The following is a 15,115-nucleotide window of genomic DNA, read 5'->3' on the forward strand; positions in this document are numbered from 1 at the left end:
ATGTTGACTGTACAGTTGAAGTGGGACCAGGGACACTGCCACCTATATTTAGTGTGTTTACATCCAGACTTAGTTTTATATAATCAATCATTGTCCACATCAGCGGACAAGTCACAAAGACTGTGGGTGTGCTCAGTGATGTCCAATGGGAGGGAGCGGGTTAGTCTGAGATGGCACTGCAGGGGTTAAACTTGAGGCTGCGCTTCTGGAAGTGAAAGCAGCTCCTGATCTCTGTCCACAGCGTAAGGACACTGCATCCAGGTGGAGCGACCCACAGCGTGCCCTCTCTCCTCCAGGATACTTGTTGACAGAGATTATACTCTTCAGGAGGGCTTCGGTCGAAACGGACTGGATTGCATGTCTTTGTAAAAGGAACATTGTGTCTCAACATGTCGGAACACGGTTCATAATGCCTTTAGCTCCGATCAGTCTCCGAAGATCTCCACGCAACGCTCAAGTTTGTACGCGGCAACTCGTGAGATGTTTCCGGACGAGCCGCATCGTTACAAACGGGGCACACGTATGTATCTTTCAAGATAATACTTAAATTATACACTTCGCCTAAGGGTTTGGTTAAACGTGATTGCTTCAGTGGATATAACTTTGTTTAGCGAGTGACATGAATAATTTTGTGTAGAAATGCATATTTCTAAAAGCGCGTTGTTTGTGTTGCATGGCCGACACATCCGCAGCTGACTTCACATTACACACCGGGTGAAGTGTTCTGGACTCTTAATCAAAGTTGATAATCGGGGTGAGAATTAGTCTTGCCTCCATCAGTAATCCCTCCAGAGAACAGTCCGCACTGGAGATGTCATTCACAACTAAAGCATGCAGTTTTTTGAATCAAGAAGGGAATTCAGCACCATAGACAGCGCCGAGTGGATGGATAGACTGATAGACAGATGTTGCAGCACCGGAGAGCACCCGAGTACTGGACCTCGCACATGGAATATATGGAAGGTCCAGATGTTAGGTTTCTATGAAACAGAATAATATGATCAACAATACATTGTACAAGACAAAGAAAGACTTTTTGGTTGGTGAACTGAGCTAGTCATGGACACAGTTTTGAACTACTTCATTAAAATAGCATTCTATGCTTTGTTCTTGCTGTTGGTTAAAAAAAAAAAAAAAATCACAAAAGAGTTCCTACTTTAAATGTTAGTGTGTGTTGCATACACTTTGTCATAGATAGGTGTAAAACAGAGCATTGTTCTTATTGGCTGGCCTCTCAGCCCCCACCACCTCACGAGTCAGCACAAAAAGGCTGTGCCTCTTAAAGCTGATTAAAATATCTATTTGCTTCTCTGATGAGTGGATAACCACCTCACAGACAACTGTAGGACACTGGCTGTGTGGGACCAAACAATACAAAACACTATGTAACTTTCTTTTTTCTTTTTCTTTTTTTTCTTTTTTTATTGATACAGAAGGAGAACCCTGATGTGTCCCTCCACAGGATGTCATCTTAGTCCACCAGCTGGCCACATGTCCCAGTCCTTTTACCTGAAGAAGTGACAAACAACGCAATGACGGCTGTGGCTCGGGCTACCACTCTGCCCCCCGACACCATGGACATTGTCCGGAGCAAGTCTCAGTCCCGTCGGGTGAGGCTGAACGTGGGCGGACTGCTCCATGAGGTCCTGTGGAGGACACTGGACCGGCTGCCTCGCACCAGACTGGGAAAGCTGAGGGAATGCAACACCCATGACTCCCTCATAGAGATCTGTGATGATTACAACCTGGAAAATAATGAGTACTTCTTTGACCGGCACCCAGGGGCTTTCACCTCAATCCTCAACTTCTACAGGACAGGTAAGCTGCACATGATGGAGGAGATGTGCGCCCTGTCCTTCAGTCAGGAGCTGGACTTCTGGGGCATTGATGAGATCTATCTGGAGTCGTGCTGCCAGGCGAGGTACCACCAGAAGAAGGAGCAGATGAATGAGGAGCTGAAGAGAGAGGCAGAGAACCTGCGTGAGAGAGATGGCGAGGAGTTCAGCACCACCTGCTGCTCTGAGAAGAGGATGAAGCTGTGGGACCTGCTAGAGAAGCCCAGCTCATCATTCGCCGCTAAGGTACAGTCTGCTGCACAACGCTTTAATTATCCCAGTGCTAGAGCAGATCAAGTGAACACAAGCAACCTGAGAGATTCAGACAGAGAGCGACCAACAGCCCATACTCAAGTTTTAAATAAGCATTTTGAGATGAGAAGGATGGGAATACTGCTATTTCAAATCTAATTTAAGTCACCTTGATGGTTTGAATACAATATGAGGCTAGGCAAAATCTTGATTTTCTTTGAACACACAGGAAGAATTATTGCTACTCTCAGTATTCTATTGCTATTCTATCTGAAGCAATTTTCCAAACTTCACTGAAACTTTGACTATTGTTGGACTGTCTTTCAGATACAATATTGCAATGATTGTTTGCGTTGGCATGAAAGGATGAAAAGAAAATATGCTTTTGTGTGATAGATTTTTGGTCGAACATTAAGTGATATTTTTAGACACACTCACAGCAGCCTTCTCCCTCAGACATGCCCCCCCTGGCTTCATTAGTCCTACCGCACACTGCTTTATATTCAATCACTCTGCTCATTAACAGTCACATCTCAAGTCCACTTCACCTCACTGCATTGAAGGAGGTAGTTTACAAGGTTTGGATTGATATTGGAGACAATTATCATCTTCATCTTCGAAAAAAATCTATTTCAAACCATTCAAGGAGTAAAAGAGAAAGGCATTGATCATGGAGTTAAAGATACTTCTCAGAGTTTAGTTTTTGAAAATCACAGTTAATATAGTGGTGATGTGCAATGTCAGCTTTGCTTCTAAAAAATTATGTGCTGTGCAAAATAAAAAAACACACTTCACAAAGGGTATTTGTATGAACAGCCTCAATATGGCAGGTAATTAGAGTGAGTGCTTCACTGGGTCCAAAAACAATAAAACAATGAGAAACGCTCAGTGCTCTACAGAATTCGCCTTGTTTCTGCACAGTTTTTAACAAGACAGTTCTCTGCAAATTCTCAAATGTATGTGTATGGCACTGTTTGAATGAGGGTGTAAATCATGTGTTGCCACGAGGAATGGCTATAGAGGAAGTTGTGTTCAGAGTTATGGAGTCATTGTATGGGAAGCACCATTTATGAAGGCTTGAAAAAAACGGTGAAAGAAATAGCATGCAGGGCACATCGTGAATGCTTCACAAATGCTGCCATTATCCCATGCCTTTCTCTGCCATACGAGGAAAGTGACAATAAAAGTGTCGACTAGAGGTTAAATGGCTGCTATCAAAGTGTCTGTTTTTCTTGGAGCTAATTTAGGATGTGCATCAGGGAGAATAGGTTGTTCCCAAACACATATTCCACCTCATTTATTTTTCAGAGCAGATGAAATTTTAATTGCACATTAATAACGCCTGACTTCATGCTGGAGAGGGAAGGTGTGATCCTGAATATCTATAGTCCACATGTCACATCATCTGGACTATTTAAAGATACAACCTCTTTTAAAAAAAACACTTACACACATAGCTCACCCAGACAGCCCATTTGTCATGTCAGAGTGAAGGGCGCGGGATGGGCCACTGTGGACGTCAAGGCATCCTGGTGTGATCTGGGGTCAGACAGTTTTAGTTCAGTTTTTGTCCAGTGAACTTTTATGACACCAAGCTTTAAAAATGTCCTCTGACTGAGAGGTACAGTTTAGTAATAGTATTGTAGTAATGGACTGAAGTAGTGATCCAACATTCATACAGTTCTGTACCAATGCAGATAATATATCATGTTATCCATATTATCCATATTCAAGGCCACAACAACAAATGGTTACACAAACCTCTTGAGGTGTGCGTCAGTCTTTGCTCTCTCTAATGCTCTGACTATTCATCCTTTCTCTTGCACTTTGTTTAGAGACCTTGAAACGTTTCACTGAAAGCTCGATAGCTATAAATCTGAGACTGTAAAGCATTCATGTGAAAATACTAAAGATGAGCTGCAGTTTGGTCATGTCATGCCTTGAATCTGCTGATTTACGTGGGTCCTATGGGATCTCTGAGTACATAGGACAGCTAACAAATAGTGTATTATTATAAAAATGTATCATTGTAACAAAGTAAAGTTTGACAAGTTGCACTTTTCTTTTTCCACCCTCCTGAGAGTACTTTAGCCCACTCCTCCTCATTTCCCCCTCTCACCCTGGTCTGAAGCAGTACAGTATATCAGTATAAAAACTGACACTAAGGCCTCGCCTTGGCAGAGGCTCTTTGAACTAATTGCATGGAAACTTCTATGGTTGGGCAGAGACGGCTTTGACTGCAGGCGTTGAGCTGCTCGCCTTTGTGCACATCAGATATGCCCGGATGAGTTCACTGTAAGTGTTTGTCTTATTGTTGGTGAATTCTGAGCCCTCTGCTCCTGTCACTGTGTGTTCTATTACCTGCTGCAGAATCAGACCCAAACTGATCAAATGAATAGCTGAAATAACATAGAAAATCAATGGGACATTATGAAGTGAGTGAGTGTGGGTTGAGTGAGGACACACCCTGAGGAACCATTAACCAGGCGTCTAGGACGTGTGACTTCCCACGGCCCATTGCCCGCTGAGATGTGCATGGGAGAGCAGTTTCTCATGAGAGTCGACTGATCACAGTGACACTGCAGGAGATGCACGCTCCTCATCTGATCATCGGCTCACACATGTGCAGCACCTCTGCTGAGCATCACTTCAGAGCTCAAAGTTCTCAATGGCACACAGTATGTGTCTGATGGTCCTTGTATGGATTGTAACTGAACATGTGGTATTCTGTTTCAGTTGAGGTATGGGCAGGTTTTTGTAACGTTAGTTCCACATCACAGGATTTACACTACACAGAGTCTTGTGGATCCTCTTACTTCATTAATTAGTCACATCTTAGTAACCTGCTCAGCGTGAAAACACTGTTTTGTGCAAACACTTGAAGCCTAGAGCCTATTAATATAACTGTATATAACTGTCCAGTGGTGCTCTAAGAGGGCGCTTCAAAAAGTAGCTTACCTTGTGTTGGTTGATATTCCAGGCATCTGCACAGTTTGACATGCTGTTGAGATAACATGGGCGGCTGAATTAACTAGCACAATCAAGTCTCTTAATACACAAAAGTTCTTCTGTTCCATTTCCTCAGGAGATATACGTAAAGGTCAGAACTCTTTTCCTGTCTAGTCTGTGTGATATTTCAGGATTTTAACCTTCATGTTATTTTTGGGGTCCCATCTAAAGACAAACTAGTGATTCCAATGAAGCTCTACACTCGCAGAGACATTAGCATTATTGATTTAGAAGAGCCCTTTGATGCAGTTTCATCAATGTGGGGAAGGCATAAATCGAAATTCAGCCTAGAAAGCAACTTGTGCCTCCAAGTCGCTGATCGATCGAGTTGTGAGCCGCATAGTTTGAGCCCAAGTGTCCAGGCCAAAGTAGTCTCCGCTTTGGGCATCACAGAGTCACCTCAGCGGATACTCAGGTGGACATCCGGTATCTTCTGTTCTCAACTGTGATTAGCATGAGCTCACCTCACTGTTTCATCTCCAAATACAATTCTCAAAAAGAAATTAAACAAACAACAACCCCAAAGTGAAGTGAATTATGGTTTGACATTTATAGTCTGCCAATCTTTACAAGAGATAAATGTATTAATACCAAAATGCTTTTTGCATAATCATGTAGGCCTAAGTCAATACCCTGAAGTCAGTTTACATCAATAGCTCATCATCACCATTAAAGCAGCTGCAGCAAGCCTTTCAAACATTTTTAATATTTATTTATTTATTTGACAGGGACAGTAAAATTAAACATTGCCACCAAACAGGTGGCTGACATCATGTATATAAGGCCTCTAGCCGTCTAGCCGCAGGCAAATTTGCAGCCTTAGTCACTAAGCTTTTAAATGGGTTAGTAAAAATAAAGCACTACAAAGTAAGTATAAAAACACAGATAAGAATACATAAAAATAATCAGGTATATCTGTCCACTAAACATCCCAAGGCATGTTAGTGTTCACACTAAGTGACTTAAGCTCCTGTGGAGAATAATTAAATTAGTGTGAAGCTTAATTTCACTCTGCAGTTTCCACTTATTCCAAATAAAAACAATGGTTACACAAGATAAAGATAAAAAAAAAATAATTACATTTATAGCCTATAGTTCACCATATGAGTGAAATAAAACAATGGCCTCTAATTTCCTTTTTTCTCAGCACAAAGCCAACTGTTGCCCCCGGTCCTGACCATTTCTATAGAGCAGAAATAGAGTGCAGAGAGAGTCCTTTTCACACACACCAGTCAGTAACATAATTCCAAATGAGGTTACACTGTATGTAGTACATAGTGATTCCCTGCTTGCATTATTTGCTTATCTGATCCTGCCTGTCTTGCTCACACTCTAGCATAAGCCTTTTATCGCCGTTGACCATTTACATACACAAGGGGTCAATAGGAAGGGACAGAGACAAGGCTACTTTGCTGCAGAACTTCATTCATTATTTAGCATGGCCTGACAGCAGGAGAACATCACTCAAGGAGATGCATTGGGGAGTGGTGTGAGGCCCTACTGGTCAGCAGTGCAAACAAAAAACAAGTTTCCAGAGACGTGGACATCCGAGCCTGTCGTTGTTGCATGCTAAAAAACACTTCTTAAGCCAGAATCGAACACTGTACCTGAGATTTTTCACTGCTCACTCAGACGGCCACGACTGGAAAGGTCAGTTTGGAAAGAATAGAGGAGCTGAATAATGCAGTGATATCAATCCACTGCTTTAGGAGACAGTCTATACATTTTATCTCTTTTGGCTTTTCCAAACAAGTGCAATCACTTTAGACATGTTAGGCCACAAGTACTCCCTTAACATAGGGGTCATTCCACTTGCAGTTAATGTCATTTACAGTTCAGCTTCTTGGTTCCATAAAGTTTTGACCGATACTTCGCTAGTGATGACTTAAAAACTGGAAGATCTTTACATCTTTTGCTTTTTACTTCAGAGTCATTTTGTATAACAATATGGAAACATTAGGGAACTGCCACTGCGATACAGATGATGTGGTCATGTAATACACGTGTGCAAATGGCACGTGTGCGCATCTACCCATTTCTGACTCACTGGCCTATAAGCTTATTGTAGACTGGGTTATGCTCACCGAATGGGCAATGAATAGAGAGAGTTTCCTAAAGTTTCCTGAGCCACAAGACATGGGATGGGCACTTCAGGTCAGTCGAAACGATGTGCAAAGTTGAATGTGTGAATGAGTGAATGGGTGAGTTCCTTGATGTAAAGCACTTTTATTGATAGACCTATGCTTCTTGACACAACCCTCTCCAAGCCATCGAAAAGACAAATAAAATATTTTAGTCTTGTTTTTTTCCTCATCTTTGTTTTTTCCGGTAAATTCTTTATTCTTTAAAACCAGAGATATGTTTTTGTACAATGGTGTTCTGACAATCTTTTTTATGTTTTTGTATTTTCACATAACCAGGCTGCATAAGTTTATTCAACATAAAAAAAATACACCGCCGGGTGGCTGGGCGCTCCCTTAGAGATAGGGTGAGGAGCTCGGAGTAGAGCCGCTGCTCCTCCACGTCGAGAGGAGCCACCTGAGGTGGCTCGGGCATCTGTCCCGGATGCCTCCTGGGCGCCTCCCTGGGGAGGTGTTTCGGGCATGTCCCACTGGGAAGACCCAGGACACGCTGAAGGGACTATGTCTCTCGGCTGGCCTGGGAACGCCTCGGGATCCCCCGGAGGTTTTGGAGGAAGTGTCTGGGGTGTCCCTGCTTAGACTGCTGCCCCCGCGACCCGGAAGAAAATGGATGGATGGGAAAAAATTCAATTAAAGTGTGATGGAGTGTGACAAAAAAACCAAAAGGCTCATCATTAAAGCCACACCCTAAAATCTGTTCTTAAATCTATTCATATTTATACTGGCCAAATGGAGAGAAAAGCTTCATTTCTGGTCTGATGAACAATTTACTGTAGGATGCGTTTGCGAGGCTGACCCCTCCTTAACATGTACATTTCTTGCTTTGCTGCATTCGAAGTGGCGTATGTGTCTCCAAGTGCACTCGCAGAGGTAATTACCTGAACTCGATACAGAACCCAACACCTCACTGCTCCGTGGACGGACAGTCTCCATTAACACACCATCATCTCGACTCTTTTCTGCGTGGTGGCATCTCGTCTCTGCGTCTGCTGCGCATTCTGAATTAAATTACACCTTACACCTGCGCATACGATCACAGGGACGAACGACATGACAGAGGAGGACGTCCTAAAGAAGAATGAACCAAGTAGTAGTTAGTCCTATCAGTAGTAATGTAATCGAAGGTCAGTATTTTAGCAATACCTTGGCATGAGTAAAATGTTGTATTTACAAGTTATTAGTTGTTCTGCAGCAATTAATGTGCTATTGTGCTCTTGATCTTGAAAACGATCTCGGGCCAATAGTAATCAATGTGCTCTGATTGGCTGCTCTAATATTTTGATGAGAAGCTTGGAGAAGAGCTGTTGCTCCTCCTCAATGATAGTAGCCAGTAGATGTAAGAGGACTTTTGTAGAAACTGGGACTAAGGAAAAGTAGAAAAAACAGAATCAGTAACACTGACAGAGTAACAAAGTCTCTTTGTACCTTAAAATAAGTGAGGTTTATGGAAGTGCAGTGGTTAAAACGTTCACCTTTTTGAAGTTAAATGATTCAAAGACAGAAATTGTGGTATTTAGTGATTTAGTAAATGCTAAATGGGGAGTTCCTTCTGCCACCCGACTGCCGGAAATTTGGGTGTTGCTTTTGATGGCTCTTTTAAGTTTGACCTGCAAATTAGCCAAGTTTTTAGATCTGCTTTACATCAATTGTGCTTGCTCAGTGAGGTGAAACAATATGTCCACCACACTAGACGACTGTAACTCCCTGTGTTTCAAGTTAGACCAGGCCTCCATCCACCGCCTGCAGTTAGTCCAGAATGTGGCTGCTCGTTTGCTCACAGGCAACAGAAAATAACCTCCTGTGGCTGGGTCCCTGTTAGCTTCAGGATTGATTTGAAGATATTGTTGATGGTTTTCAAATCTTTGAATGGGCTGGCTTCTCCTTAGGTCTCAGAGGTTTTGTCTGTCCATGTTCCCAGTAGAGCTTTGAGATCAGAAAATCTGATGTTCCGAGGTCACAGTTAGAAACCAGAGGTGACCGCGCTTTTGCAGTAGCAGGTCCAAGACAGGAAGTTTTCCTCTGGCATTAAAACAGCCCAATCTCTGAATAATTTTAAATATTTGTTTGCCTCACAGCAAAATGGTTTGAAGACTGGATTTTTTGTGTAGGGTTTCAGTTTGCATGTTGTTGCCTTGTCTGACTGTGACCTTCCCTCCGTCTATGAAACTGTACACCAGGCTAGTACTATAAGTGCATGATAATATAAACTACTTTACCTTAATACTGGGGTACTTGATTTTCAAGCTACAAAAGGAGGAAGTAGGTATTTAAATCTAACACATCCCTACCTCCCACAAGCAATTTTAATCCACACGCATTAATTTTAAGGCACGTACATGGCTTTAAATCAACTTTTTCAGACGCAGGTATGGACCGGCCAAGCTCAGCCAATCAGAGTGCTGCTTTCGGCTCTTACTTTCTGATTTGACAAGCGATAAAATACTTGATTATTATTTGCACACAGCATGCAGTGGTCTCATTATTTCAAGAAGTGCTGCTTTTACAAGATGCTCTTTGAGGGAAACACAAAATTCACTCATTTACAAAAAAAATAATATATATATATATATATATATATATATATATATATATATATATATATTTTAATCTATATATATATTTATTATTATTATTTATTTATTTTTTAGAACGCAGGAGATTACTATTGCTGAGAGAAAAGACCAAAGGAGGGAGGAGATTGAGGTGAATTGGTTGGTCAGGCTCCCACAGAGATCTCCACACTGCACAGGCAAATCTCCATCTGTTTCTGAGAGATAATACGGCTCATAGGGTCAGGTTATCTGTGGGAGAATGAGGCAGGTCCCCCTTACATAAACACCTTTATCGATCACCATGTTTTGGCAATTTTGTTCCCACCATGTAACTATGGGTTACTTTCAATGGGGCTTGTTTACGTTGTGTATGTGTGAAGTAAAATACAATGGTCTGAGAAGTCCGGGTCGATTTGTGGATCAATGTGCCCGCCCACTCTCTCAGTAAGTCATTCAAACTGCAGCAACTGATGATGACAAAGGAATAACACAGGCTAAAAGTGTGTGGGAAGAAACTATTGATTTCTACACAAAGGGATTTTATTTAACTTTAGATAATCGGAGGTATTTGGTACTAAGCTATTTAGCTAACTTTTACTTTTTTATCATCGTGAGCCACAAACTTGATCTAAAAAGGCTTAATAAAAGACGTTTCAGCATAGCAATCAGCAGATTTGTATTAGCTTTCATTTAGCTTTTTTCTTTTTTTTTAATAACGTCGTAAGTGAATACAAAGCAGTAGTTGGAGAAACGTTCTCAAGTCTAAAATGCAGGACGATACAGGATTACTATTTTATTATTAATGATTTATGGATCAATCAAAATATAACTGTGAGTAAATGACGGGGGACACCATTATAACAGTTAAAAGCTCATAAATGTAAATTAAATATAAGATGTACCGCACCCTCTTTTACTTGATACATTGATTCAAGTGTCTTTATTCGGCCAAGAACTACGGTTCAATTAACTTATATTTAAAATAAGGCAAGGCAAGTTTGTAATTGGTAGAGCATAATTCGTACACAAGGCAATTCAAAGTGCTTCACACAACAGGAAAAATACACTAAAATCACAAAGACAGAAATCACAAAACAGTTTATGACCTAAAAGAGAAGAGTGCAAAGAAAATCCTTTCAGTCACATGCACAGCTAAACAAAACTGTTTTTAGCTTAGATTTGAACATTGTCAGAGTAGAAGCCTGTCTCACATCTTCAGGAAGAATGTTCCAGATATTAGCTGCATAAAACTGAAACGCAGATTCCCCATGTTTAGTCCTGACTCTGGCACCAGCAGGAGGCCGGTCCATGTTTAGTCCTGACTCTGGGCACCAGCAGGAGGCCGGTCCCTGAGGTCCTCAGAGTCCGAGATGGTTCATATGGCACTAACATGTCCAAGATGTACTTTGGTGCTAGGCCATTGAGAGACTTGTACACAAGCAGAGCTGCTTTAAAGTCTATTCTCTGAGCCACAGGGGCCAGTGCAGAGACCTGAGAACAGGACTAATGTGATGGTACTTCCTGGTTCTAGTCAGGACCCGAGCAGCAGCGTTCTGGATGTACTGCAGCTGTTTTACAGCTGGTTTAGAGAGGCCAGTGAGCAGGTGGTTACAGTAGTCTAATCTACTGGAGACAAACACATGGATAAGTACTCCCAGATTTCTAACTTGATTTGTAGGTTTTAGAACAAGGCTAACCCAACATTAAAAATAACTCAACATTAAAAATAACCCAACATTAAAATTACATGCAGCATTTTTTCTTTTCACATTTGAATAATGATATGTCTTTCTTTTGTGGCAGGAATAGGCACTATACTTATTTAATATTCATGTATCATGTCCATCAATATTCAGTATATTAGGTCAGTGGATAAAAGATAATAAGCCACATTCTCTTTATGGGTCTTGCTTGATTTATTGATATGTGGTTGGGTAGATCAACAACCATCTCCGCCTTTATTTAGTGATGGGTATTGTTATACCAAGTGGTTTGATCTTTGTGGACAAAGATCAGCTTAATTAATTTTCATACTCACTAAAACATTGTCCAACCAGAAATAGTTGCATTTGAAACCAATAGAAGATAAGACTGGGCATTAAAAGCAGGTCAATTTGATCTTTCATTTCTTACTCTTACGCTACTTCATAAATGAAACAATGGTTAATGTATTTTTCAGACTTTGGGCTGTTGAGATCGTGTGCTCGCCATCATGAGTTTGTCAGACATGTTTCTTGAAGACCCGGTCGATCGTGTGGCATTCTGACTACATTGTGTACCTCCAGCGCTAATGGCACTCTTTTCCCAAGGGCCTTCTATAAATATACACTCCATCACACACATGTCCGCACAAAACACATTCACCACTGCCTCATCTTTTCATCATTTCCAACACTTTCTTTCAGATATTCTCTCCACCAAATCAGACTTTCCCATGTTGCAACATTGTTTGCATATTTAAAATTACTTGTGACGTGTTATTGGAGTTGATCAAAACATCTATAGTAATTTTCTTTTCAACTCATTTATTTATTTTTTCTATTGGTGGATTGTCAAATTTACAAGTCGAGGTGCAGCGGAGGTGTTGTGTCTTGTGGGAGAAGAGACAGGAGAGTAAGTGAGTGACGTGTCGCCGCCATAATGGAGGCTAGACTAGCACTTGTGTGATTGGTGTGAGAAGGGTCCGAGGTGACAGATGTGGGCTCTCATATATACACTATAGAAACCAGAATAAAAATGTCTTGACCTTGGGATTTTAATTCTGGAAAGTTCTGAGGCTTGTTGGCGCATGTGTTCTGAAGATGCCAGTAATTGGGACCAAATGGGTGTTTAATTTGCACTCGATGGCACTGAGCAAACACCCAGAGAGCCTTGCAGTGTTAAAACAAGCTGAAGTAGGGCTGGCGTGCAAGTGCAAGGGATAATTATGGACTGGCATCGATTTTAATTACATGTAAAAGATGAGCTGAGGTGGGCAAATCTGCGGGGTGTTGTCAGAGTGGATATTTGAAGTGTCATTACAAACAGTTGCAGGAACTAAGCTGAAATAAACCCGATGAGGCTGGTGAAAGATACCAAAACTGTAAAAATAGTATGAGCTTCAGTAAATTATTGCATGGGACTTAAATCATTTTTCACCAGATCTCCACCAGGTACAGGAGTTGTAGGTGGAAATCACGTCACCCTATTTCTATCTTTCTTTCAGAACATTATAAATTAGTACACAATATAAAAAGGTTGTATTTTGATTGATTTCTGCATGTTTGAGCAATCCTTGTCCTGTAATGTCTCGAGTCCTCCAAAAATTCCTGTTTTCACCTGCACTGCATATTCCCGTCCAGATCCCTGTACTTAGTTGTGATTATTTGAAAAAATCCGACTCCAAGTGACACATGTAGGCTCCTGAAAATGTCATGTAGCTCCTTTTCCAATAATAAAATGGGTGTATAAAATAAATGTAAATGAGTCGGTTGCTTGTTACAATGAAATGCCTGTCAGTTCTGAAGTTTTGAACAGGAAGTCAGTGAATCTGTTTTTATTACTAAAGTGATGATATAGTTCAATGTGACGTACCTGAAACGCAACACGTAATATGTCTTCTTTAAGCCCGGTTTTTATGACACGGTTGTCTCCATTTCACGTGACAATAACGTTGGTCAGTTCAGTCTAAAAATGTAAGTTAGAGTAGAAATATTTTTGCATGATTTTGAGAATCATTAACAAGACTATATTTTGTGTATACAGTATGCTGCATGTGCGTTTATGCAAAAACAATACAGTAATTTAAATTACAAAGCTTTCCGGGTCAGCCCCTGCATACAAGCGCAGCTCATTTGCTTCTATTTAAGACTCCGCAAGCTACTTCTTATTCAGTTTGTTGATGTGTTACAGCATAAGAATCAGATGTGTATTTTACCCACGAATGCAAAGGAGATGGTCAATATGAGCAGCGTATAATAGCTGTGGTTCTTTGATTATCAAGTTAGTAGCTTCTGAAGTAATTAAGGTATTGTTGTTCCCTTGAATAGTACATGACTTCACAGTGGAAGTCCCACAGGAGTCACAGGCAGCTTACCTGAAACCTGTGGCCTTGTTCATTAACAAGAGGTCAGTGCAACGTAAGTCATTGCATCCATAGTGCAGCTGCAGGTCTTAGCTGTGCTCAGTAGGTGGACGCAATGTGAATCACAATATTACTAATCAGACTGAAGAAGTCCCACAGGCCCCTGTCTCGGCCCACTCTCGGAGCACATCACATCACCTCTGTTCATAGCCACATGTAGGACACACATCTAAAAGCACTGTGCCAAAGTGGGCCAAGGAGGCAAAGACTCAAGGTTACAGTCAAGGACATCTACTTCCAGGAAACAACAAGGAATTCTGCAATTAATCCATGAGATGGAGAGTTCACAGGCATAAAAAAAACAAACGTAAATGTTTTAAGCTTCTGTCATTTTCATGAATTGGCACAAATTTAGCCCCCTTGTTTTAGCCTAGCTTAGGAATCATTTCTTAACATAATAGCAACATATTTTTTTTTGGTAGCTGCAATAAAAGGATGACAGGGATGGATCAAGGACTGGACTGAAATAACTTTAGGCATTTACAAAACGTTTACTTTGACATAAACATGGACACATTTATCAGACACTGGGACAGATGAGATCAATACAATGGCCTGACTGACCTTTCATATTCTATTTCCTTCTGATTTTGTCCTTTCACTCTCTGGTCATGTTCTGTTTCTTCTGTCTGTCCTGTCTGTTTGTTTTCATAACATCAAATGAAAACAAAAATTTGGAGGCATAATTCGAACAACTCTGTAATCCATCATTTATTCTTATCAATTTTGGACCCGTAGCCAAGAGTAGGAGCTGCTGCTTTATCGGTTTTGTGCCACATGCTGCTGAGAGCTGGCGTTTCCTGTAAACTGATCAGCCTGATGTCAATTGAAAGGGTTAGTGATCAGTGGGAAACCTGAATCCCACTGTGTTAGTTCAACACGTTTGTGACTCTGAAAGCGCTCTCAGAGAAACAGAAACGCTCACCACTGGGACAGTCTGTGCACCTGTTTGTGGAGATAAGAAAGACAGAAGCTCGACTGTCAGCCATCCATACTGTATGAAAGAACAGAACAATGCCACTAAGAGACAACATACCAGTGCTGGCAGTTAAGTGGTTATTTGAGTATTGCTTTAACGTAGGTCAAATTAGTATGTTATTGTCCTACAATATTGCGGTTCTGAATTATCTTTTAATGGGACGTCCGAAGGAGTTATTAGAGCTGCCTCATCAGCTGAGGCCAGATCAAAACCAGCATTAGGAG

General features: G+C 41.2%; 1 protein-coding gene across 2 annotated transcripts in view; it reads left to right on the forward strand.

The window, feature by feature from the left end:
* The first annotated feature begins 178 nt into the window (after positions 1–178).
* The window catches only part of LOC140365676 (potassium voltage-gated channel subfamily B member 1-like), a 31,721-nt gene continuing 16,784 nt past the window's right edge, over positions 179–15,115 (forward strand). The window contains exons 1-2 of one of the 2 annotated variants that reach the window (XM_072452233.1): positions 179–520; positions 1,434–2,081. In XM_072452233.1, coding sequence (XP_072308334.1) covers positions 1,533–2,081 — 549 coding nt within the window. In that variant the 5' untranslated portion in view covers positions 179–520; positions 1,434–1,532. Of the gene's footprint in view, positions 521–1,317; positions 2,082–15,115 lie in introns of those variants that run through there. The other variant, XM_072452234.1, reaches the window with a different exon arrangement.

This window comes from Eucyclogobius newberryi, unplaced genomic scaffold (genome assembly GCF_026437365.1).
Source record: "Eucyclogobius newberryi isolate DKJ021-1_F unplaced genomic scaffold, fEucNew1.0.hap1 SCAF_19, whole genome shotgun sequence".
NCBI classification, from domain to species: Eukaryota; Metazoa; Chordata; class Actinopteri; order Gobiiformes; family Gobiidae; genus Eucyclogobius; species Eucyclogobius newberryi.